The sequence below is a fragment of the Narcine bancroftii genome, chromosome 5 (genome assembly GCF_036971445.1).
Source record: "Narcine bancroftii isolate sNarBan1 chromosome 5, sNarBan1.hap1, whole genome shotgun sequence".
Classification (NCBI taxonomy): Eukaryota; Metazoa; Chordata; class Chondrichthyes; order Torpediniformes; family Narcinidae; genus Narcine; species Narcine bancroftii.
The window spans coordinates 15,201,715-15,226,766 of NC_091473.1; the positions used below are offsets into that span (position 1 = coordinate 15,201,715).

General features: G+C 39.2%; 1 protein-coding gene across 3 annotated transcripts in view; it reads right to left on the reverse strand.

Annotated features, from left to right (window-relative positions):
- Nucleotides 1-25,052, reverse strand: part of LOC138763159 (E3 ubiquitin-protein ligase RNF123) — a 377,998-nt gene that overhangs the window by 109,724 nt on the left and 243,222 nt on the right. Inside the window, exon 36 of one of the 3 annotated variants that reach the window (XM_069936875.1) lies at nt 13,625-13,719. The exons of the other annotated variants lie outside the window; for them this stretch is intronic. Coding sequence (XP_069792976.1) covers nt 13,668-13,719 — 52 coding nt within the window. The 3' untranslated portion in view covers nt 13,625-13,667. Of the gene's footprint in view, nt 1-13,624; nt 13,720-25,052 lie in introns of those variants that run through there. 3 annotated transcript variants of the gene reach the window in all.

Consider the following 25,052-nt stretch of genomic DNA (forward strand, 5'->3'; position numbering starts at 1 on the left):
TTTTCTCTGCAGCAGTCAGAATAGCTTTTCTTTGCAAAATCACAATGTCTTTACAAATGTATTGAATTCTGGAACAGATGGGACAAGCCTTCCCTCAGTTCTTCCAATGTATCGAATTGTCACGGGCTGTGACATGTGTTGTGCTTGGTGCTTGTGTGAAATGTTAAATGTGACCATTCAGTCCCTCCTGTCTACACGATTCTTTATAGTGATAATCCCATTTTACTAAAACGGGAGCTCGTAATACTTGGCTTATTTGTTATGTCCATCAGGAGTGAAACACGAACATTTGCAGATGCTGTAATTGCAATAAAAACACAAAAATGCAACTCAGCAGGTCTTGCAGCATCCATAATAGGTAAAGATATATAACCTACGTTTCCGGCCTGAGGAATGAGCAAAAATCAGATAGACACCTGAATAACAAGGCTGGGAGATGATGGGAAGAAAGGGCGAGGGGGAGGAGCACAGGCCAACAGCCAGGTGATAATTGAACATGATTGGAGGACAGGTGAGGAAAGGTGAGAATTGATCGGGGGAGAGGGGTGGCTCTGTGAATATTATATTCATCAAGCAGATGGCCTCTCATTCATTCCCATATTTTATTCACGTACGACATTCTTGCCCACTCTTGCCTTGGAACGTCTTTACAATCTCTTTCTTGCACACAAACAATCAAACCTAGTTTGGTACTATGAGCAAACTTGGCGATATAATAAGTAAAACATACAAATCTGCAGAGACCATAGTGGAAGTAAAAAGACACAATGCTTGATATAATAGCTGGTTCCCTTTGCCAGGCCACTAGGCTCTTATAGAGAGTGAAAAAATGCGACTATTAAGATGGAGATTCTCCACCCTTACGTTGCAGAACTTACCATCATTAATGCTCTGTGAGCGGCTCCAAGTCAGCAACTCTAATCCCTCTTCAACCTAGTGTCAGCGGTGGGCAGAGTGCTCCACCACACTTCATAAATGTATAGCCACTGCAACCGGCTAGTTATGAGTGGGCTTAAGACATTACGATGACAGATCAGCCCATGATCCAGGACCTAACAAAGCTGTTTAGTGAATCTGGGCTAAACAGTTTGTGTCAGGCAGAACCCTAGGTAATTCCTACTAACTTTGTCTAATGAGCCTCCCCTGAGGTTGTGGCTCCCGTGGCTGCCTGTGCTAGTTCTCTCCCCTTGCCCCCACACACCCCACCGTGCGCAAGGAGGAGTTCATCTCCTCATGGTGATGCAAGGCTGGACTCCAGTTTTGGGCTGACTTCGTGCTGCGGTCATGGTCTTTAATGATCCCACCCCCCCGCCCATTCTCTCCCTCCCCCACCAGTCACTCTCTCCCCAAGAAAGAGCACTACAGTCGATGGTCGGTGAGAGGATTCGCTAATTCTCTTCTCCCGTGGTCCTGGTCTCTCATGAGAATGTTCAGTGGCCAACTTCATTAACCATAATCAGAACAGTTCCAGCTGCGTGGGGGATTATGTGTAATGAAGACAGCTGTTGCTCACCGCGCATTTATGTCATCATGTTGACAGGCAGCGCCATGGCAAAAGTCGCCCTGCTTACAGTGGCTCCAGAGAACACACCGAGGTGCCACTCCACATAAAAGCAATGCTGGAGCAGCCTTTTAATGCTGCTCTATAAAAAGATAAATTCAGATTTTTCTCCAAGGATGGAGCCAGCCTCGAAGCGGAGGGCCTCCATAAAAACACCTACTGATGCAGATTATTGATTAGTTGAATATCCCACCATTCACAGCTTGCCAACCTGAGATTAAGCTATTTATACCCATCCTTGGTTCGATGTCTAATAACCAATTCTTAATTCAGGTTAATATATTATCCCTAATTCCACACCCTCTAACCTTATTGACCACGCCTTGTGCATTATCTGAAAATCCAAATGCGCGACATTTATTATCCTGAGTAATTGAAGCAGATTAAATAAACATGGTTTCCTTTTCATAAATAAGTGGAAACTCTGCTCAGTCATACAATTCTTTGCTGGGTATTATATTATTATACCAATGTAGAGTTTTATATATTTTTCGTAATTCTATTATTAGACAGTTCCCCGTTTTGTTTCTCTCCTTTCTTAAATCGTCGTCACACTTGCCAAGTTCCAATCTGCAGAGACCAGAGATCTTTGCAAAACGATAACCAGAACATCTACTCTATCTATTGCCACTACTTTCAAAATTCTGGGTTGCAGCTCACTGGGTTTCTGGGACTTGTCAGTCTCACCAACATCTCTAATGCCCTTTCTTTCACGAGTTCAATCATTCCACAATTTAGAAAGGTGATGCATTGCTAGAAAACATTCCATGAAGTAAAACATTAAATAAAAAGGGCTGTGTAAAGTGGATTATGGGTATCTTGGACTATCAGTGCAAAGTATGTTATCGCGAAAACTAGATTTTCAGGTCAAGTATACATAGCCAAAGATTCAAAGGTACAGTCGTGAAAATTCTGAAATACAACATTTAGAAATTCTGGAATACATCTGCTAAATACCTTCAGTTCCCAAATCTTTCTTGCGCCATTTCTGGCAGGGTTTTTTTGTGTCCTCTTGCGTGAAGATAGGTGAAAGTATATGTTCAATTTCTCGGCCATTTCTTTATATTCTCCATTATAAATTCTCCATCATTTTTTTTTTAAATTACAGACCTATAGAAGCTCTTACCACCTGCTTTTCACAAGATCAAGGAACAGAAGTAGGCCATCTGGCCCATCGAGTCTGCTCTGCAAATCCACCCTGAGCTAAACTGTTCTCACTTCCAATTCCAATTTCTTGCTTTCTCCCAATATCCCTCGATACCCTGACTAATTAGATACCTGTCAATCTCCCCTTTAAACTCCCCCAATAATTGGGCCTCCACAGCTGTATGTGGCAATAAATTCCACAAATCCACGAGCCTTTGGCGAAAGAAATTTCTCCTCATCTCAAATTGAGAATGGATACCCTCCAATTCTAAGACTGTGCCCTTTTGTCCTGGATTCACCCACCAAGGTAAACATCCTATTCACATCTACTCTATCCAATCCTTTCAGCATTTAAAATGTTTCTATGAGGTCCCCTCTCATTCTTCTATACTCCAATGAATACAATCCAAGAGCCTCTAAATGTTCCTCATGTCAACCCAGGAACCATCCTGGTAAATCTTTTCTGTACTCTCTCCAACATTATTACATCCCTTCTAAAGGGCCCATAACTGCACAGTACTCCAAATGAGGGCTCACCAGTGCCCCATAGAGCCTCATCAACACCTCATTACTCTTATTCACTATTCCTCTTGAAATGAATGCTCACATAGCATTTGCTTTTTTTCTTTACTTTTAGGTTGTACTGCACAGGACCCCCAATCTCTTTGCACTTCCGAATTTTGAACTTTCTCCCCATCCAAATAATAATCTGCCTGTTTATTTCCTCTTCCAAAATGTATAACCGTACATTTCTCAACGTTGTATCTCATCTGCTATTTCTTTGCCCACTCTGCTAAGCTGTCAAAGCCTCTCTGCAACCTTTTGGTTTCTTCAACACTTCCTACTCCACCACCTATCTTGGTGTCATCTGCAAACTTCACCACAAAGCCATTCAATCCATAATCTAAATCATCAATATACTTTGTAAAAAGAAGTAGCACCAACACCGACCTCTGTGGAACACCACTAATAACCAGCAACCAACCAGAACTCAATCCTTTTATTTCCACCCTTTGCTTTCTGCCTATCAGCCAATGCTCCACCCAATCTAATACCTTTCTGGCAATTCCATGGGCTCTCATCTTATTAAGCAGCCTCTTATGCAGCACCTTATCAAAGGCCTTTTGAAAATTCAAATACACAATAACCACAGCCTCTTCCTTGTCTGTCCTACCCAGGATTTCCTCAAAATATCCCAATAGGTTGGTGAGGCAGGATCTTCCCTTCATGAACCCATTCTAGCTTGGACCTATCATGCCATGCACCTGAAGGTATTTCATAACCTCATCCTTGAGGATCAACTCCAATAACTTCTCAACAACCGACATCAGACTAATAGGCCTGTAATTTCCTTTATTCTGCCTCCCTCCTTTCTTAAACAGTGGAACTACATTTGTGATCTTCTAATCCTCCGGAACCATGCCCGAGTCTATGATTTCTGGAAAATCAATTCCAATGTCTCCACAATCTCCAGAGCCAACTCCTTCAGAACCTGTGCGTGCACCTCATCCGGTCCAGGAGACTTATCCATCTTTAGTCCATTCAGCTTTCTAAACACTAGTAATCCTGACTGTATTTACTTATATTCCCCGAAACCTCTGACTATCGCAAAATACTCATTTAGTTCCTTTGTTCCACTGAAATATCGACACACCTGATATCAGCTTTTCCTTTTCAAATTTGAAAATGAACTTAATCATGTTATGATCACTGCTTCCTAAGGGTTCCATTACCTTTAATTCCCTAATCACCTCAAGTTCATTACACATTACCCAATCCAAAACCACCCATCCCCTGGTGGGCTTATTGATAAGCTGCTCCAAAAAGCCACCCATGGGCATTCCGCAAACTCTCTGTCCTGAGAAAGCCTTCCTGACTTTCCCAATCCCATTTCATGTTAAAATGCCCAATAATTATTTGGACATATTCCTTTGAGACGTTTTTTCCTATTTCCAACTGTAACTCGTAATGCATTTCCTGGATGCTGTTTGGGGGCCTGTTTACAACTGCCAATAGGGTCCTTTTACCCTTGCCATTTCTTAACTCAACCCGTTTGGATTCTACCCCATCTGACCCTATGTCCTTTCTTTCTAGTGATTTAACATCATTGCTGACCATCAGGGCCACACCCCCCTCTACCTACCTATTTTTCTTTTTTGCAAATTCTTGTTTTCCATCTCATCTTCATTTATTCATTTCTTGGCCCTTAGTTTATTTTGAAGATTTGTGCATTCCTTGGGCCCGCTGCTATTTTTGGCCACTTTCCTTTTAAATTTTTTTAAAATTTAATACGTAACAATATAACCAATCTCTAACCATATTTACACAAACTTTGTACTTATATATACAATAGTGACTTTTTCCATTTTCTCTCCAAACCCCCTCCCTTCCACACCCCCAATAACTATGGAGAAAAAACAATCGAAAGAAAAGAGAAAATAAAAATCAAGAAGAGAGAGTGTGTCGTTTAAATATTGTGTGATTCACTTTTTCTTTACGTATACTATTTCTCGTCAAGAGTTAAGGTCTGGAGGCCCGAGGTGCGGTTACCAATAAATTTTAAATAGGGGTTCCAAATTTGTTCATATTGTCCTTAAGTTATAAGTAATTTTCTCTAGTGGAATACATTTGTTAATTTCTATGAAACACTGTTGTATTTTTAGGGGTGTTTCCATTTTCCAAGTTACCATGATGCATTTTTTAACTGCTGCTAATGCAATCTTGATAAATCGTTTATAGAATCTGTTTAAATTTAATTTTAACTCTCTGTCTTTTATATTGCTTAACAGAATCATTTTTGGGTCTTTTGGTATCTTGTTTTTTTGTAATTTGATCTAGTATTTAATTTAAATACTCCCAAAAAGGTTTCACTTTTGCACATGTCCAAACTGAATGCATCATTGTACCAATTTCTTGTTTACAGCGAAAGCATCTATCAGATAATGTCGGGTTGCATTCTTTTAATTTTTGAGGTGTATTGTATAGTCTGTGAAGCCAATTATATTGTATCATTCGATACCAAGCATTTATTGTATTTGTCATGGTGCCCACACATATTTCCTTCCAAGATTCATTATTTATTTGTAGGTTTAAATCATTTTCCCAATGGCATTTGGGTCTGTATATTGCCTCATCTTTTCCTTTGTCTTGTAATTTAATACTCATATTTGTAATAATCTTTTTAATTATCATAGTGTCCATGATTATATATTCAAAGCTACCTTTTGGCAACATTAGATCATTTCCCAGCTTTTCTTTTAAATATGTTTTTAATTGAAAGTATGAAAATATTGAACCATATAATATTCCATATTTATCTTTTAGCTGTTCAAATGTCAGTAGGTTATTGCCAAGAAAACAGTTTTTTATTCTTGTAATTCCTTTTCTTGACCATTCCTTAAAGTATATATTATTCACTGTGAAAGGTATTAATTGATTTTGTTTTAAGCAACATACGAGATATTTGATAGTTTCTTAACTTTCACTCTAAATGTATTCTACTCCGTATTTTTAATATATGGTGTAGTATTGGTAGACTATTATGTTGCACTAACTTCTCATTCCACGTGTAAAGTACATGTTCTGAAACATGTTCCCTCATTTATATAGTTCCATCCTAAGCCAAGATGGCTTTTCTCCTACCTTATAAAATTCTGACAAGAATCTTAATTGGGCAGCCCTACAGTAATTTTAAAAATTTGGCAACCACAATCCCCCTTGTTTATATGTCCCTATCAGCTTTTCCGAGGCTATTCTTGGTTTCTTACCTTTCCATAAAAATTTTCTTATCAATTTATTCAATTTTTGAAAAAATTCCCCTGTTACGGGAATAGGTAGTGTTTGAAATAAATATTGTAACTGTGGAAATATATTCATTTTTATACAGTTTACCTTCCCTATTAGAGTTATCGGCAAGTTTTTCCATTTCTCTGTCCTCTTTTTTTTTTAATTAAATGGCAGATAATTTCATTTAAACAAATGATTTAAATATTATTTATTCTGATGACTAAATAATGTATTGCCTGTACCTGCCATTTAAAAGGAGATTCTTTTTTACATTGTGTATAGTTTGCCATATTCATTGGCATTACTTCACTTTTATCCGTGTTCACTTTGTACCCTGAAATCGCCCCATATTATTTCAATTTGGTATGTAACCTCTTTATTGATTCTTTGGGATGTGTTAAACATACTATAATGTCATCTACAAATAACTAATTTTAAGTTCTTCCTCTTTAATCCTTATTCCCTTTATTATTCTATCTGTTCTCATCATTTCTGCCAATTGCCAAGGCAAAAAAAATGAAGGTGATAAGGGGCATCTTTGTCTTGTTGACCGACTCAATTTGAAATAATCTGAAATATAACCATTGGTTAGCACTCTTGGGATTATTATATAGGGCTTTGATCCAATTAATAATTTTTTCTGGTAATTTAAATTTCTGTAGTATAAAGAGAAAGCTCCATTCCAGCCAATCAAAGGCTTTCTCTGCATCTTGAGCTACTGCCACTGTTGATTCTTTATTTTCTTGTGCCATATGTATCAGATTGATAAATTTACATGCATGATCTGCTGCCCTTCTATTCTTAACATATCCTGATTGATCTGATTTCACCAACTGCGGTAAACAATTCACTAATCTATTTGCTAGTAATTTTGCGATTAATTTATAATCAGTATTTAATAAGGAAATTGGTCAGTATGAAGATGGTGACAACAGGTATTTCCTTTTTTCAGGATTACTGTGATTATTGCCATCTCACAAGATTCAGATAAATTCTGAGTTACTTCAACCTGCTTTATTACATCTAAAAGGGGTGGAATTAATAAGTTATTAAAATTTTTCTAAAATCCCAGGGGAATCCGTCTTCACCTGGTGCTTTATTATTTGGAAGAGTTATTAATGTGTCGTATATTTCCGAAACTGTCAGGGGATTTTTTAATTTACCTTGTGTTTCCGAATCTAACTGGGGTAAATCGATATTTGATAAAAATTTCTTTATTCTCTAAGACCTCTGATTGGTATAATTGCTCTTTTGGTTTATATGAAATCTGATTATTTATTTTCCTTGTTGCTTGCTCTGTCTTTAATTGCCAAGCCAAGATTTTATGGGGTTTCTCTCCTACTTCATAGAATCTTTGTTTTGTTTTCATTATGTTTTTTTCTACTTGGTATGTTTGTAACATATATTTAAAATTTTTCTCCATCAATTATCTTTTTTTCTCAATATCTTCTCCTTTCATTAAACCTTTTTCTAATTTTTCTATTTATTGGTAATGTTCTTTTTTGATATTAGTTTTATAACTTACTATTTTCCCTCTAATAAACACTTTTATTGCATTCCATAATATAAATTTTCTGTTACAGAATTTTCATTTATATCAAAATATATTTTAATTTATTGTTCTATAAATTGCCTAAAATCTTGTCTTTTTAGCAAGATTAGGTTAAGTCTCCACCTATATCCTTTAATTGGAGTATTCGCCACAGCAATTGTTTGCCGTAAGGGTGAGTGATCTGATAACAATCTTGTTTTATATTCAACATCTTGAACTTTCCCTTGTATTTTGAAAGAAAGTAAAAACATATCAATCCTGGAGTAGGTCTTATGTCTGTTAGAGTAATATGAGTAATCTCTATCTTTTGGGTGTTGTTTTCTCCATATGTCCATTATTTTTATATCTTGCTTTGAACTTAACGTAAATTTAGCTGCTTTTTTAAAATATTTTTCCCTGTTTTATCTAATAACGGATCAAAGCTAAAATTAAAATCTCCACCCAGTAAGATATATCCTTGCGTATCCACTAGTTGTGAAAAAAGTCCTGCATAAATTTCTGATTGTCCTCATTAGGTGCATATACATTGAATAAATTCCAGGATTCCGAATAAATCTGGCATACTATCATACCACATTTTGCAGCCGGGTCTGTAACTACTTTTTCTATTTTAATAGGCAAATTTTTATTAATTAAAATAGCCAACCTCCTGGCCTTTGAGTTGTAAGATGACGCTATCACATGACCTACTGAATCTCTCTTCAATTTAAGATGTTCTTCCTGTTAAATGAGTTTCCTATATAAATGCAATATCTATTTTTACCTTTTTCAGTGATGTCAAAAATATTATTCTCTTGATTTGGTTATGTATTCCGTTAATATTAATAGTCATAAACTTCAACGTATTCATTCTGTTAGCCCGTGTTTATTACATTCCACCCTCTCAGATCCTCCAACTCTCTTTCACCTCAAAATTTAACATATCTTTCCAGACATGTTGACACAAACACCTTGAGAAAAGTAAGAACCAAAAAAAGACTAAGAAACTATAAGAAAGAAAACCACCCTTATTGAGTTGCCTTGCTGACCTGAAGGACAACCACAACATCCTTAACTTTGCAGGCTGCGATATAAACAGCAATTGTCATCTGATTTTGCAGCAGACTGTCCCTCCCCAACCCCAGCCCTCCCCCAGAGAATTTCTGACATACTTTCTAAACACTTAAACAAAGGTCTCATATAATCCAACTATTAATCAACCAGCTAACCTCCAAACATATTTACATATATATTGTCTTTAACTGTCTCTTAGTTCTGTTGATTACTCTCTTCCTTGTTGACTATTTGTCAGTTATTCAACGAAGTCTTGAGCTTTTCTTGGGTCATTGATCAGTCTATTTTGTTCAACCGGGATAAATATTTTTAACACTGCCAGGTGCCACAAGACAAAATTGTTACCTTTTCTCCATAATGTGTCTTTTATTGGGTTAAATTCCTTGCATTTCTTTAAAAGTTCAAAACTTATATCCAAGTAGAAAAATATTTTATTCTCATTATGTTCCAATGGACCTTTAATATCTTTAGTTCTTCTGGCCATTAGCCCCAATATTTTTTTCCCTTGTCGGATACTTTAATAACTTAACCAAGATGGTCTTTGGTGTGCCTGCGCCTTTGGTGGCAATGTAAAAATGGTGGGCTCTTTCAATTTCTATTTCTTCCTGAAGTTCTTCCGTCTCCAAAATTTGTGGGTTCCATTGTTTTAAAAATCCTTTTATGTCTGTACCTTCCACACCTTCTTTCAGGCCCACTATTTCAAAAATGTCAATTTTTTGGGCCAATAAATCCTATGTCTTTGTGACCTCTTTTCTCCTTGTTTCTGCTTTTTCCTTTAAGACAGTCATTTCCATTTCTACACCTTTCACTCTCTCTTCTACTTCTTCACATTGTTTTTTGATATCCCTTATTACATTTTCCATATGTTGAATTTTTGTATCTGCTTCTAGTACACATTCTCTATTAACTCTGATTAATGTTTCCATCATATATAACCATATAACCATTTACAGCACAGAAACAGGCCAGTTTTGCCCTACTAGTCTGTGCCAAACATCATCTCCCACCTAGTCCCACGGACCCACATTTGGCTCATAACCCTCCACACCTCTCTCATCCATATACCTATCCAACCTATCCCTGAATATTAACATCGATCTTGCTTCTACCACCACTGCCAGAAGTTCATTTCATACCCCCACTACCCTCTGCATGAAGAAATTTTTCCCTTATGTTTCCCTTAAACTTTTCTCCTTTTACTCTCAATCCATACCTTCTTGTTTGAATCTTCTCCACTCTCAGTGAAAAAAGCTGATCCACATTGACTTTATCCATCCCTCTTATAATTTTGAATACCTCTATCAAATCACCCCTCAACCTTCTACGCTCCCGAGAATAAAGTCCCTGCCTACTCAAACCCTGAAACCCTGGCAACATTCTCGTTGAACTACTCTGCACTCTCTCTACACTGTTTATATTCTTCCTGTAATTCGGCACCAAAATTGCACACAATATTCTAAATTTGGCCTCACCAATGCCTTAAACAACTTCAACATAACATCCCAACTCCTGTGTTCTATACTCTGATTTATGAAAGCCAACATACTAAATGCCTTCTTCACCACCCCATCCACATGTGATTCAACTTTCAGAGAATTATGTGCTATGACTCCTAAATCCCTTTGTTCCACTGCACTCATCAGTTGTCTACCATTTAATGTGTATGTCCTATTTTAATTAGTCCTCCCAAAATGTAGCACCTCACATTTATCAGTATTAAACTCCATCTGCCATCTTTCAGCCCACTCTTCTATATCACCCTGCAAGCTTTGATAATCTTCCTCACTGTTCACAACCCCACCAACCTTTGTATCATCTGCAAATTTACTAATCCAATTTGCCACCCTATCATCTAGATAGCTAATATTTACGACAAACATCAATGGACACAGTACCGATCCCTGTGCTTCTCCACTTGACACCAACCTCCAATTTGACAAATAATTTTCCACCACTACTCTTTGGCATCTCCCATCCAACCATTGTTGAATTCATCTCACTACTTCATCATTAGTACCTCATGCTTCCACCTTCCTTACTAACCTCTTATGGGGAACCTTATCAAACGCCTTACTGAAATCCAAATATACAACATCCACCGCCTTCGCCTCATCTACCTTTTTAGTAACCTCCTCGAAAAACTCTGTATGATTTGTTAGACATAATTTACCATGTACAAAACCATGCTGACTACTCCGAATCAATCCCTGTCTTCAAAATAGTTGTATATACCATCTCTAAGAATACTTTCCATTAATTTATCCACCACCAACATCAGACTTACAGGCCTATAATTACCAGGTTTACTTTTGGATCCTTTTTTGAATAGCGGAACAACATGAGCCACCCTCCAGCCCTCCAGCACTGCCCCCATGGCCAGTGACATTTTAAATATTTATGTCACGCCCCCACCATTTGTTCACCAACCTCCCTCAGGGTCCTAGGGAATATTTTGTTAGGACCTGGAGATTTATCCACCTTGATCTTTTTCAATATAGCCAACACTACCTCCTCATTAATTCATATTATCCATGAGCTCTCTACCATATTTCTTCACCTCATCTGGCTCAATATTCTGTTTCTTCAGTATTCACATTAGACTTCTCAATGATATAATGTAATGGATTTTATTTTGGGGGGGGGTCACAAGGAAAGAATCATGAGCTCTCTGAGAGTGCCTCAGTTATCTTTTATTTTGCTATGTTATGGTTAAAATCGCATTCCTAAAATTGTCAAAATATATCTGCTACTAGTGCATGTCATGATATAATCTTAGAAGCAAAAAAGACATTTTTTTCACTAACTGAAGAAACAACCAGACCTTGGTATTTTGCAAAGTCTGTGACTGGCTCTGAAAAAGGGGGAAAGTTTTCCCTTGAGACAGTCATGACAGCCATTCGCGAAAGCAAGGAATAAATATCAACATAAATTCACACTGAAACAACTGACATCAATCTTCATTAATTAAAATAGAATCTGCATAATCAACACTAGCTAACCAAGTTAAGGAAATGGAGGGGTGTGCGTCAAAAACTTTCCAACTGCCATCACCTGAAAGAGAGCCCACCGCTTGGGGAACCCCCCCCCCACTGGTGGTGATGTCTCACAGAGACTAAGTCATATAATCATGAAGCTCGTCGACTTTAAGAAGAAGGAGAAGATTATGTGTCTGGCCAGGCAAAAAGTAAAGATTCACTATGAAAATAACAGGATTTCCCGACTATAGCCCGAGATTGCAATGCCTTAAGGACATCTTCAAGGAGGTCAAGAAGAGCCTAGGGGAGAGGGGCATCGACTATTCATTATCTAGCTAAACTTCAGGCTATGCACAACGGAGCCACCAAGTAGTTTATTACTTCTATGGCAGTGGTGGAGTTTTTGAAATCTTCTTGCTCCATGCACATTGTGAAGCTAATGCACTCAAGTAAATGTCACCCAATGTATAAAGTGATCACTGGATGGACGGCTGTGATTCTGATATGAGGACACGAGCAAGTTTCACAACATGGATTCTTTCCCAACTGGCCATTATGGAAAATACATCTCCTTAACTTTTGACTTGACACCTCTCACACTAGTGTTTTAAGATATTTTTAATGTTTCTTTTATTAAAAATTTACATATGTTATAATCTAAGTTCTATTCATGTTGCTTTACCACATTTTATGTACTCATTCAGAGGCTGTAGAACCCAGAATTCTTAATTAATGTGGTTTAATGCTCATTACATTTTTTTGTAACTGTTGAGAGCTCTTGTATATTTAGAGAGAGTAGCCTACCCCCTGAGGATGTTTAGTTTAGGGGTCGTTCACAGGGATATGATATGGTTCTGTTTTTTAATTATTCTCACACTTATAGTTCTCGCTCTATCTTTATGCTCTGAGGCATCTATTTTTTAAATTTTCTTTAAGGTACAATTAGTCAACTTAAAATAATCTCCTTGAATGAAAGGGGGATTAATTCTCCAATTAAGAGAAAAAAAATCCTTAGGTATTTAAAGAGACATTCCACTTATATTGCACTTATTTAAGAGACTCACCTCTCTAACACAACATATAAAGTTAAAAAGGATTGAGTTGGACATTTACCACAAAAGCAAGGGGAGTAGCTATACTCATTAATATAAGTGTGAGGTTTAAACTAATATCAACAGAAAAAGACAAGAGCCACAAACTTCAGGGGGAGAAACACCACATGTATGTAGAACTGGTATTTAACAAGAAACAAGAAGGCCACTGTTACATAGAATGAAATACAATTACAGATTTGCGACCTATGCGACTTATGTCCATCCGCAAATACAACCGAAAATTTAAAAATATAAACAAAAAATCTAAAATGTACACAAATTATGTTGTATTTGCCAAACTCTAACAGGGATACAGGGCATGTAAGAGCCAAAATATGCATACTTACCTTGTTGGTCGGTGTTCCAGGGTCCTGAAGCTGGGCACGGCCATCCTAATTCTTGCGTGCATGCGGAATTAATATGGTTGTATCCAGCCTACAGACCCAAGGACCCCAGGTCGCCGACAAACAAGGTAAGCATAGATCAGATTGTGCAAAGATTCATGGCAGTTGATCGACAAATTCAGGAAGATTTAAGTTGTTATCGTCAAATCTATGATGAAAAGAAATTTGATTAAAACGTTTGCTTTAAGACTTTAGTACTCCATATAACCCAACAGAGATCGATGAAAACTTCAAGGAATTCTACAAGCAATTATACCGAACTGAGACCGAAGGGAAAGAAGACAAAATAGATGAGTTTCTAGCTAAAATTGAACTACCGAAATTGCAAGAAGAGGAGCAAAACAAATTGATAAAACCATTTGAAATAGAGGAAATACAGGATATATTAAAAAAGCTACTGAACAATGCCTGGAGAGGATGGACTCCCAATAGAATTCCATAAAACAGTTAAAAAGTTATTAATTCCTCCTCTCCTGGAAGTAATGAACCAGACAGAAGAAACACAAAACATGCCAGATTCATATAAAACAGCAATAATTACAGTAATACCAAAGACGGGGAAAGATCCACTGACACCAGCATCGTATAGACCAATATCTCTACTTAACTCAGATTATAAGATAATAGCAAAACTATTAGCAAACAGATTTGCCGACTGTGTTCCAAAAATAGTAAAACTAGATCAAACTGGATTGATTAAGAAAATATGAACAACGGACAATATCTCTAAGTTCATTAACTTAATCCATGCAGTACAAGGAAATAAGACGCCAACAGTGGTGGTTGCTTTAGACGCAGAGAAAGCCTTAGACAGCTTAGAATGGAATTATTTGTTCAAAGTACTAGAGGTTCAACCTACCAGAGAAATATATTAATTGGATTAAAGCATTACATAAGGGACCATTGGCGAAGGAGACAGTAAATGGATATATATCGAACCAATTTCAATTTTGCAGGTCAACTAGGCAGGGATGTCCACTATCTCCCTCACTGTTCGCTTTAGCTATAGAACCCTTGGCAGAACTGATAAGAACAGAAAATAAAATAAGAGGGATAAAAATAAAAGAAAAGGAATATAAAATCAGTCTATATGCAGATGACATCATAGTATACTTTACAGAACCAGAATTATCAATAAAAGAATTACATAAGAAATTGAAGGAATATGGAGAAATATTGGGTTACAAGATCAACGCAGATAAAAGTGAAGCGATGCCAATGAATAATGTGGATTTCACAAAGTTTAAGAAAGAATCCCAATTTAAATGGCAAACACAAGCAATCGATACCTAGGTATTAGACTAGATAATAATCTAGGCCATCTATACAAATTAAATTATCAGCCATTAATGAAGAAATTACAAGACGACTTAGAACATTGGAAAGATTTACCACTAACACTGATAGGAAGGTAAATTGCATTAAAATTAATATCTTCCGAAGGATAATTGTTACCAATTCCCTTAACAGAGAAATTCTTCAATGAGCTAAAGAAAATAGTAAGGAAATTCTTATTGAAAGGGGGGAAACCGAGGATAGTGCTAGACAAATTAACAGAATGGTACAAGGGGGCGAACAGCTACCAAACTTTAAGAATTATTATAGAGCAGCACAATTAAGATATCTGTCAGATTTTTATCAAACAAGGAAAAAACCAGATTGGACCAGGTGAGAGCTAAATAAAATAGGCGAGAAGGTACCAGAACATATACTTTATAAGTGGGATGAAAAACTGGTGCAACAAAGAAGTTCACCAGTACTGCATCATCTGCTCAACATTTGGAAGAAGATTCACATAGAAAGGAAAAAAACAAATGACCAATTACTAAAATTATTATGATGCAAAATCAACTAATCCCTTTTACAATAGATAACCTTTCCTTTAGAGAATGGGAGAGAAAAGGGATCAAAAGAATAGAAAATGTTTTTTTGGGAAATAATTTATTATCTTTTGAACAAATGAAGTACAAATATGGTATAACTCACAGTACAATATTTGCATACCACCAACTGAAAACCTACTTAAAGGACAAATTGGGAAGCAGCCTAAGGTTATCAGAAGGAAGCAGCTTTGAATATGTGATTACAGACACAATGATAATTAAAAGATTTATAACAAACATGTACATCAAGCTGCAAGAGAAAGAGAATGATGAAATAAGCTGTAAACCCAAACAAGATCTAAACATAAAGATAAAAAATTAAAAATGAGAAAGCTATGCTCCGCAACTATGAGAAATACAATAAACACGAGGTTACGCATGAAACAATATAATTGGTTACACAGGCTATATATCACGCCCCAAAAGTTAAATAAATGGGACCCAACAGTATCAGATAGATGTTTTTGCTGTAAGAAGGAAACGGGAACAACAGTACATGCAATTTGGGCATGTGAGAAAGTGGAAAAGTTTTGGGAAGATCTAAATCAGGTATTAAATAAAATCACAAAAAAGAACATACCAAAAAATCCAGAGATCTTTCTTCTAAGTAATATAAGAAGTAAAGAATTAGACCTCAAATTGGATGAAGCACAAAAAAGATTTATTATGATAGCCTTAGCTGTAGCAAAAAAATGTATAATGTCAACCTGGAAATCAGAAGAGAGCCTGAGAGTACAGCAATGGTACATAGAAATGAATAAATGTATTCCATTGGAAAATATAACATATAATTTAAAAAATAAAGTCACAGTATTCGAACAAATTTGGGAACCGTACATGGAACACAACAGAGAGGGCCTACCGTGGACCTCCACCCCCTAAAATGATAGAATGAGAAGAAGACGAAATTAACTGACCCAGTGTGTAAAAGTAGATGACACAATTTTCTTGTTTATTTTCATTGTGTGATGACATTGTTTAATGGGTTTATTGTATTGTATATGTTGAACGTTTAGTGGGTAGGGAGGGGGGTGGGAAGGAGGGAGGGAAGGGAGTGGGGAAAAAGGGGAGAAAATGACACTGTGTATATTCAAGAGGGAAATATTTGTGTGTATTTTGGTTAATATGGTTCATAGTGTGAAAAATAAAAAATTGAAAAAAAAAGACTTTCGTACTCCACGCACAGGGGAAAAATTTCGACTTGCGTCCATTTCGAGATATGACCGATCCGTCAGTCCTAATTACAGTCGTAAGTTGGGGAATACTTGCAAATAAAGAGAAATGCCCAAAGAGGCTGATGACACTAAAGGTGAATGTCACTAACCTAAGGATAAACTTGTCTCCTTCATATGCTTGCCATGAGGTGCTCTTGTAAAACCTTGTCAATGGGAATCAAGGCAAATCATACACACCTCACATCAAGGAAGAAGGTTTTCACTGTTAGTGGAGTAGTCTGAGCAGCCTGAAGAAAGCATTTGAATTAATATGGTGCGGCGCTCAAAGGAAAACACGAGGCATTAATGGTCTGCAGTTAGCAGGAGGGAAGGAGAGCTATTGTACATACAAGATTCATTTAATGTGATGTAATAGTACAGAACAAGTACTAATACATGAAATTTCCTTTTGCCTACTGTGGCAGAAAGAGTCGCCAATAGTGTCACCCGGCACCCCTTACAGTAAGAAGGAAAGAGAATCAAAAGACAGTCCCATCAGAGACACTGAGTATCCGCAGATTTTCCTGCAGCTGCACAAACTCCTATTCAATCCATCTGCAACCTGAGCTCCAGATTCAAACCTTCGACATGATCAGGAACCTTTCAGCTCCCAAAGCCCTTCAGGAGCCATTCTTGCCCTCAGCACCCTCACATGAATTCCAGCTCCAATACATGATGTCTATGAGCCAGTCTCCAGCAGCCCGCAGCCCTTGTAGGTCCCCCTACCTCAGGTCGCCAACAGCTTGCATGGGCCCCTCAGTTGCTGAGCCCCTCACTGGTTCGCTGGGGGTAGAGTGGATATTCTTCTTGTTTCTGGTTCTCTGTGCTGGTCTGCTGCTCCCCAGAGTCTGCAACCCCTCTTGGCCACTGCCGATCACACGCGCTGACATCTTGGGCACAGACCTCCGCAGGATTTAACTTAAAAACACTGTCAGCTCCCTTAATAGGCTGTTTGAAGTCTGAATTAAGTCGTTGGTATTAGGACCGTATGGTTGAATTCTTCAGAGCAGAGCTGTGTCTCTGCTCCCCGCTCTCTGGGGTCCACACAGGAGTTCTGACAGCACCGGAGATCAAGAACAGAAAGAGACATTGGTCCAGAGGGATCAGGTGTGCATCACTCTACCTTATTCACCCTTTCTCAATCATGCTGGTCCCATTTCTTTAACCTTTCACTTTCCTTCCTTAATGTCAGATGTCCCTCACCATTCAACTGCCAGCTTCGGTCACCCTACCTTGTAGCATGCTAGTTAGAGATAAAATACTTAGGTAAGACCTCTTCTGTTTAGCCATTTTTACATTACTCTGTACTTTAACCCCATTTGCTGCTTGACATTGAGCCTGCTTATTTATTGCACTTTATTATTTTCCCAACATCCACCTCATACTATCTCTTTCCTTCCCATCTGAGCCCCCATCTGTCTGCAACTATCAGCTGCACAATTTGCCAATGGAGCATCTTGAAATTAATAAGTCTGGCTGTAAAGGAAAATTTAAATGCTGTCCTCCATAAAAAATCTGCAATGCTGGAACATCCCTGTGCCAGCTCTGCCTCATCCCCGGCCAAAAGAGTGAATGAGAATTTTTTTTCTCATTGGGTACAGAGCATGAGTGAATGCCCCAATGAAACAGCAAGAGGACAATTAGCATTCTGGTCAGCACAATGCTATTACAGAGCCAGCGACCCAGTTCCAATCTACTGCTGTCTATCAGGAGTTTGCACATTCTTTCCATGTCTGCATAGGTTTTCCCCAGGTGCTCCGGTTTCCTCTAGAAATGTTCAGGGCTGCTAGGTTAATTGGCAGGCCGGGTTTCAATGAGAAGAATCAGCTTCCATATCTTCTAAATAAATTTAAATTAACAAAAAAATGTTCTAAGGTGTGGCAGAGCTCAGCTGGAACCATCCAAGACTAAGAAGCTTAGTGTGACAGTGACATTGACATTGACCATGAGTACACACCAGGCTGTGAGAGCTTGCGACTGACAGCACAGGAGGTACAAATCTTGGAGTGTAGCCTATGTATTCAATGCAACTCGGCAGAGTCTAGGGAGGAGGACAGGCCTTTTAGTCCGGGTTTGGCAGTGGAATCAGCCCCTTTGTGCCTCCTCACACACAGTCTTGGTAAAAACCTGTACCACTCACAACACTTAAAGCACATTCTGTGTCTTTCAGTAATGGAAGATGTGCATCTGGGCAAAATGGATCAGAGAAATTTTTCCAGGACAAAATGCTACTGGACATCCAAAAAAGGCTCGGGGTTAAATGTGAGCTTTCTGTAGACAGTATCCACAATAGTGTGGAACAGACTGGCAAATTGTACAGTTTAGAGTGAGGAGCTCCAGATGGCAAGTTGGTGAAACCTGGCTGGTCCAAGTGCTATCAACAACCATTTGATTTTGGACTAATGTAACTCAACATTAAGCTGCAATTCTGGAAAAGTGCACCATCATGGACATCACTGGGCATTATTTTCATGCAAAAATTCAAAATCCTGGCATGGAGTCCCAGAATATGTTTCCAGTGTAATGCAATGTAACCCAGGAGAGATCACTATAGTGCTCCACTTTGGGTTAAACCTACCAACATGGAAAGAAAGTCTACACAAAACAAGGTTATACTCATTGAAATTTAGAAGAATGAGAGGGGATCACATTGATACACATAAAATTTCGACAGGATGAGACACATTGGATTCAGGAAGAATGTTCTTGGTGCTCCAGAACAAGGAGTCACAGTCTAAAGATGAGGGGGAAGCCATTTTGGATGGAGATGAGGAGAAACTTCTTCACTCAGACAGACTTAGCTTGTGGAACTCATTGGCACAGAAAGTTGTTGAGGCCAGTTCATTAGATATATTCAAAGGGAATTGGATGTAACCTTATTGGTTAAAGGAATCAAGGGGTATGAAGAAAACAGGAATAGGGGACTGACATTATATGATCAGCCATGATTATGTTGAATGGTGGAACAGGGTTGAAGGGCTGAATGGCCTTCTACACTTATTTTCTACATTTCTATCTTCAGTTGTTGCATGAATTGCATTTTGAGGCTTGAGTTTAATAATTCCTTTACATCATGAGTTCCAACTTCACACTCTGTACCTGGCCTAAATAAGGAACAAGCAATGAATATTCATTGAGAAAAAACGTTCAGTCTCTGATGCCATCTACGTCTTGATGGATGTGTTGTTGAAAGAGCAGGAGCCACATATCCCACTCTGTTTAATATTTTTATCCTGGCAGGGAAGGGATGTCAGGAGCAGGATGGGATGTTTCGTTTCTTGAAGCAGGCTTTGCATACATCCTTCTGTTGACCTGGTAATCCGTTCCTGTAACAGAGCTCGGGAGTCAGGTATCAGGCAATGCGATCAACATGACCAATTGTTGTGCACAGATCCATCTGGACACTTCGACAGTCTTGTCCTGATTCCAAGTTAAGTAGTCTAGAAGAAACATTTCAGGCCTGGGCCCCATCTTGGCATTCTCCAACCGGGTGACATTAACATCGACTTCTCCAATTTCTGTAATCCGCCCCCATCTCTCTCTTGCTCTATCCTCTCCCCTGGCACTTTCCACCTTCCCTCCTGTACCCACCTCTGACCTGTTATCTGTTAGCCTGTGCTCCTTCCACTGCCCCTTCCTCCCTCCTCTCCCTACCTTTTTTTTGTATCCAACCTGTTTTGGCTTATACCTGACGAAGGATTCAGGCCTTGGTTATACCTTTACCTTGTGTGGATACTACATCATCTGATGAGTTTCTCCAGCACTTATGTGTTATGCACACAAAAAGGACTCTTGTCCATCAGCTAATTTGCCAGCACAGATTCATGTGACCAAAACTTAATTTGTTACCCAGTGACATGGCAATAAATAACAATAATTGGATGTGAACGGAACAAAACAGTAACAAGACTATGGCAAGGGGAGATTTGAGCCGTTGATACAGCTGCCGGAAGCAAGCAGATCCTCATCTGTGTTGGATGCCTGAGGGTGAACTGTAGCAGGATAGTGCTGGATTCACTGTCATCTGTGCTGTCATTTCAAAATTGATTCATAACCTTGTGGCATGATTTCCTTTCGCCCAATGTCACTTTAGTTGGGACTGCACTCAGGCAGAACCAAGCAGTGTCTGTCTGTGCACTAACAAAGTGGAGAAGGATCTCAATGACTACCTTTCAGGCAGACCTTCAGCATCAAGGTTACCTTGCTTCTGCTCCAGTTCTGCAGGTTCGGTGGTGGCGGGGGAGATTGTATAGAATTTCCACAGGTGGTGCTCAACTGAGTGGGGAGTTGGGATGCTGCATGCACTTTTTGTAGTCCCAAATCGCCCCTGTGCAGCTGCTGGGTGCTTGATGCCTCCAAGGGGCCAGGTTTTTCACTGTATGAGGATGTTACATATTCTCTTCTGTTCCCCTGAAAAGCTTTTGTCAGAATGGACAATTTGTTTTGAGAAGTGGGTGCCAGGCATGTCAAAGATGTGGCCTTAATTGAAAAAAATCTGCAGGGGCTGGAGTCAAGGGCAGAAAATAAAAGTGCTGGAGAAACTCAGCAGGTCACATAGCATCCACAGGGCAGTCGACGATTCTGGCCTGAGCCCTTCGTCAGGAATAAGAGAAAAGACAGGCAGATGCCTGGATAATAAGATGGTGGGGAGGAGGAGAGATGGAAGTAACAGAAAGAGGAGCACCGGCTAACAAAGAAGTCAGGTGGATACAGGTGGGAGGGTGTAAGCAACAACGATGAGTCACACAACAGAGAAGAAGTGGAAAATCTCATAATATGATGAGTGAATAACAACCTGAGTCTCAACATGGACAAGATGAAGGAGATGATCTTGGACTTCCAGAGGACCAGGAATAAATCAATAAATCAGTAGTGGAGAAAGTAGAGAGCACCAAGTTCCTTGGAGTCCACTTAACATGTGGCCCATCTGCTCACTTGTCAGGAATTAGCAACAGCAACTGCACTTCCTGAGACAACTGAAGTGGCAAGGCTACCGGCCACCATTATGTCAACCTTCTACGGAAGTTCTACCATGAGCGTCCTGGCCAACTACATTGCTGTAGAGAATTGGATCGGAGGTCAACCCACAAGACCATAAGAATGGAAGAGAGAATCATTGGCATCTGTTTCCCCCCCTACCCCCCACCCCCCTCAATGTCTCATGAAGCCGTGCAAAATTGTTGAGGACACCTTCCACCCTGCACACAGTAACTTTCAGTTATTCATATTGGGAGAGAGATACAGGAGTATCACAGCCAGAACCATCAGGCAGTGAGAACGCTGAACAACCAAAGGAACTGCTCACACTAACCATCCGAGACGCTCATATTAACTAAATAATATTTATTTATTTTTATGTATGTACATTTGTCCTGCGCACTATATGTATTGTTTGTCTGGATGCGTGCTATGTCTGGTTGTGTGTCTTCCCGTTTGTGTGTACCGAGGACTGGAGAATGCTATTTTGCCAGGTTATATTTATGCAATCAGATAATAATAAATTTGAACTTGAGGGAAGAAGAGAAAGATGTTGAGAAATGATGGGGGGAGGGCAGTTGATGGGTAAGAATGGTAGATCTCTGATAGGAGAAGGAAGGGATGGGGGTAGGGAAAGAGAGAGACATGGTGGGGTGGGTTAATGGAAATTGGAGAAGTTGATGAGCCATTTGGGTCTTGGGCAGGTGTGGGCTGCTTCATTTGTTGAAGAGTTGTGAATGGAATTAAACTTAATTCATCACCGAACTTTGACCCCATGATCTCATTGAACCAGCAGATGAAAATAAAGGGGTGGTACAGTTAGCGTAACACCTTTACAGCGCCAGCGATTGGGACCAGGGTTCGAATCTCCCTCCCCCCCCCCGCCCCAACTGTCTGTAAGGAGTTTTTACATTCTCCCTGTATCTGCATGGGTTTTTCCCAGGCCTACCTGGGGTTGTAGATCAATGAGGTGTAATTGGGTGGCATGGGGTCATGGGCTGAAGGGGCCTGTTACCATGCTGTATGTCTAAATTTAAAAATAATCTAATGATTATCCCAGAAGAATGGCAACAGTAATATTCAGGGGATGCAATCATTGACTTATAGTAAATTACCACTTTTGCAAGGTACAAATCCACCCATGGAAGCGTTTTCCTTTGAAGGCCATTGACATGAATTTGACCAAGGCTCCCTGAGACTACACTTGGTTAAGGAACTGTCTTGATGTCAAGAACAGTTCACTACTCTTTTACCTCTGAAAGCTGTAATGAGATCTTGCGCAAAGTGGTTCTTGTGAATCCCAAGTTATTTTTCAAGCGCAGCACTGTAGATGATGTCTTCCATCATTCTGTTGATGACTGAGTAGGAAGCTGATGATGTGGTCATTAGCAGGACTGAAGGTGTCCTGCTATTTATATGCAGGTGAATTTGGGCAATTCTCTGTTGGATAGAAGCCATTGGGTGCAAGTCCAGTACTACAGTGGGATGTTGATGCATAGTCCTTATAAGGAGCTGTGGGACATTTCTTTATGTTATGTGAAGTAATTTCTTTCAAGTCATACACTATCCTGAGTTAAATATGACACTGGATCATATTTTTGGGTCTCTCTCCCGAGCAGCACCATGAGACTGAAAAATGAACAGCTCGGGGAGCTCAGCAGGTCAGGTACCATCCACGGCCCACCATCATTTCAAATTGGGGCCCTTTATCACGTCTTGCTAAGGGGTCCTGACCTGGAATGTTGACTGACTGTTACCTGACCCGCAGAGTTCCTCCAGCTTCTCATTGTTTGTTCAAGGTTCCAGCATCTGCCATTTTTTGTTTCTTCACTGGGAAACAACCACACCATCACCAATCAAACACAATCATCATCAAACACAACCATCTCGGGAGGAGTCACGTGATGGAGTAGTGGCCGGTAAAAGAATACCAGCCCTCTCCAGAAAAGAAGGAAAAAAGTGAAGAAAAAGCAAAGCCCCAGACACACAAATCACAACAAATAAAAAATAAAGGTGTGGAGAAAATGGCACCTAAGAAAGAAAAGTCAAAAACAACAGGAAGAAAAGATAAAAGAAAGATGCCAAAAGAGAAAGGTGAAGGCCTTACCTGCACGAAAAAGCAGGGACCCGCTGTGGAAAGAGGAGCCCACTCCCTGAGGTTAGTGGAGACACCCGCAGGGTCACGACCCACTAATCGCAGGACTACAAAAATGGCTCACGGAGACAAACAGGGGTACGCAATTGCGCATGCACGATGTGTACGACAAGGACAACACCGAAGGGAGGGGGGACCAGCTGTGGAGTGAAACTCCACAGCACGAACAGCTGAGAGAGGCCCGACAGCAGGGCTCCCAGCTGGAAGATAAAGAAAACAATGGAAACGGGTGGGGTGTGAAAGAAAAAAGGAAACTAGAGACACAACATATATACATCAAGACATCATGGGGAAAAAATAATACCCAACAAACTGAGACAAGCAGCTCAACAAGAAAGTCAGAAGAGACACAGATACAAGGAAGAGAAATAGAAGACACAAACCCAACAGCAGACACAGAAGAAGAAGAACACCAAGCTCTGGACAGAGGAATAGGAGGTAAAATGAATGGACATAGATAAAAAAAAATTTCAAGAACAAATGAAAGCATTAAAAGAATGGCTGACACTAGAATTTAGTGAAATGAAAAGTACAGAAGAAAAAGTGAGTAGAATAGAGCTGGTCATAACAGATGTAGGGAAAAGATTAGAAAATGTGGAAAAATGTGTCATGGCGGTAGATATGGAAGTGAACGACTTAAAAAGAAAATTGGAAGAAAGCGACAAAAAACTTAAAGAAACACAAGAGTTGTTAGCTCAGAAGATGGATATAATGGAAAACTATAGTAGGCGAAACAATATAAAGATAGTGGGCCTTAAGGAAGATGAAGAAGGCAAAGATATGAAAGAATTTATAAAAGAATGGATCCCAAAAGTCCTGGGAATGCCAGAAATGCAGGAAGGAATGGAAATAGAAAGGGCACACAGAACATTAGCCCCCTAAACCACAGCCTGAAAGACAGAAAGAGAGATGAAGAGAAGTAACAAGATCAAAGAACGATGACAAACTACATATAAAGAAGTAAAAATAATGTGTAAGTAAGAACTAAAGGAGGGAAGAAAAGGGAAGTAAGGGAGAGGGGGGAAAAGAGGAGGGGGTTAAAAAAATTAATAATAAATAAATGAAAAAGAGAAGAAAAGAGGGGGAGTTCTGTTGTAATGTGAAGATAAAGTCTTTTTGGAGGGGGTTGGGTGGGAGAGAATAAGTTACTATGAAATCAGTTGACACTTGCTAACGGGTTCACAGTTCGAATGGCGAGGGGTGTTGCGGTTGCCCAGCAAGGGACAAGGATCGACTCAGAGAGGGGGGGACA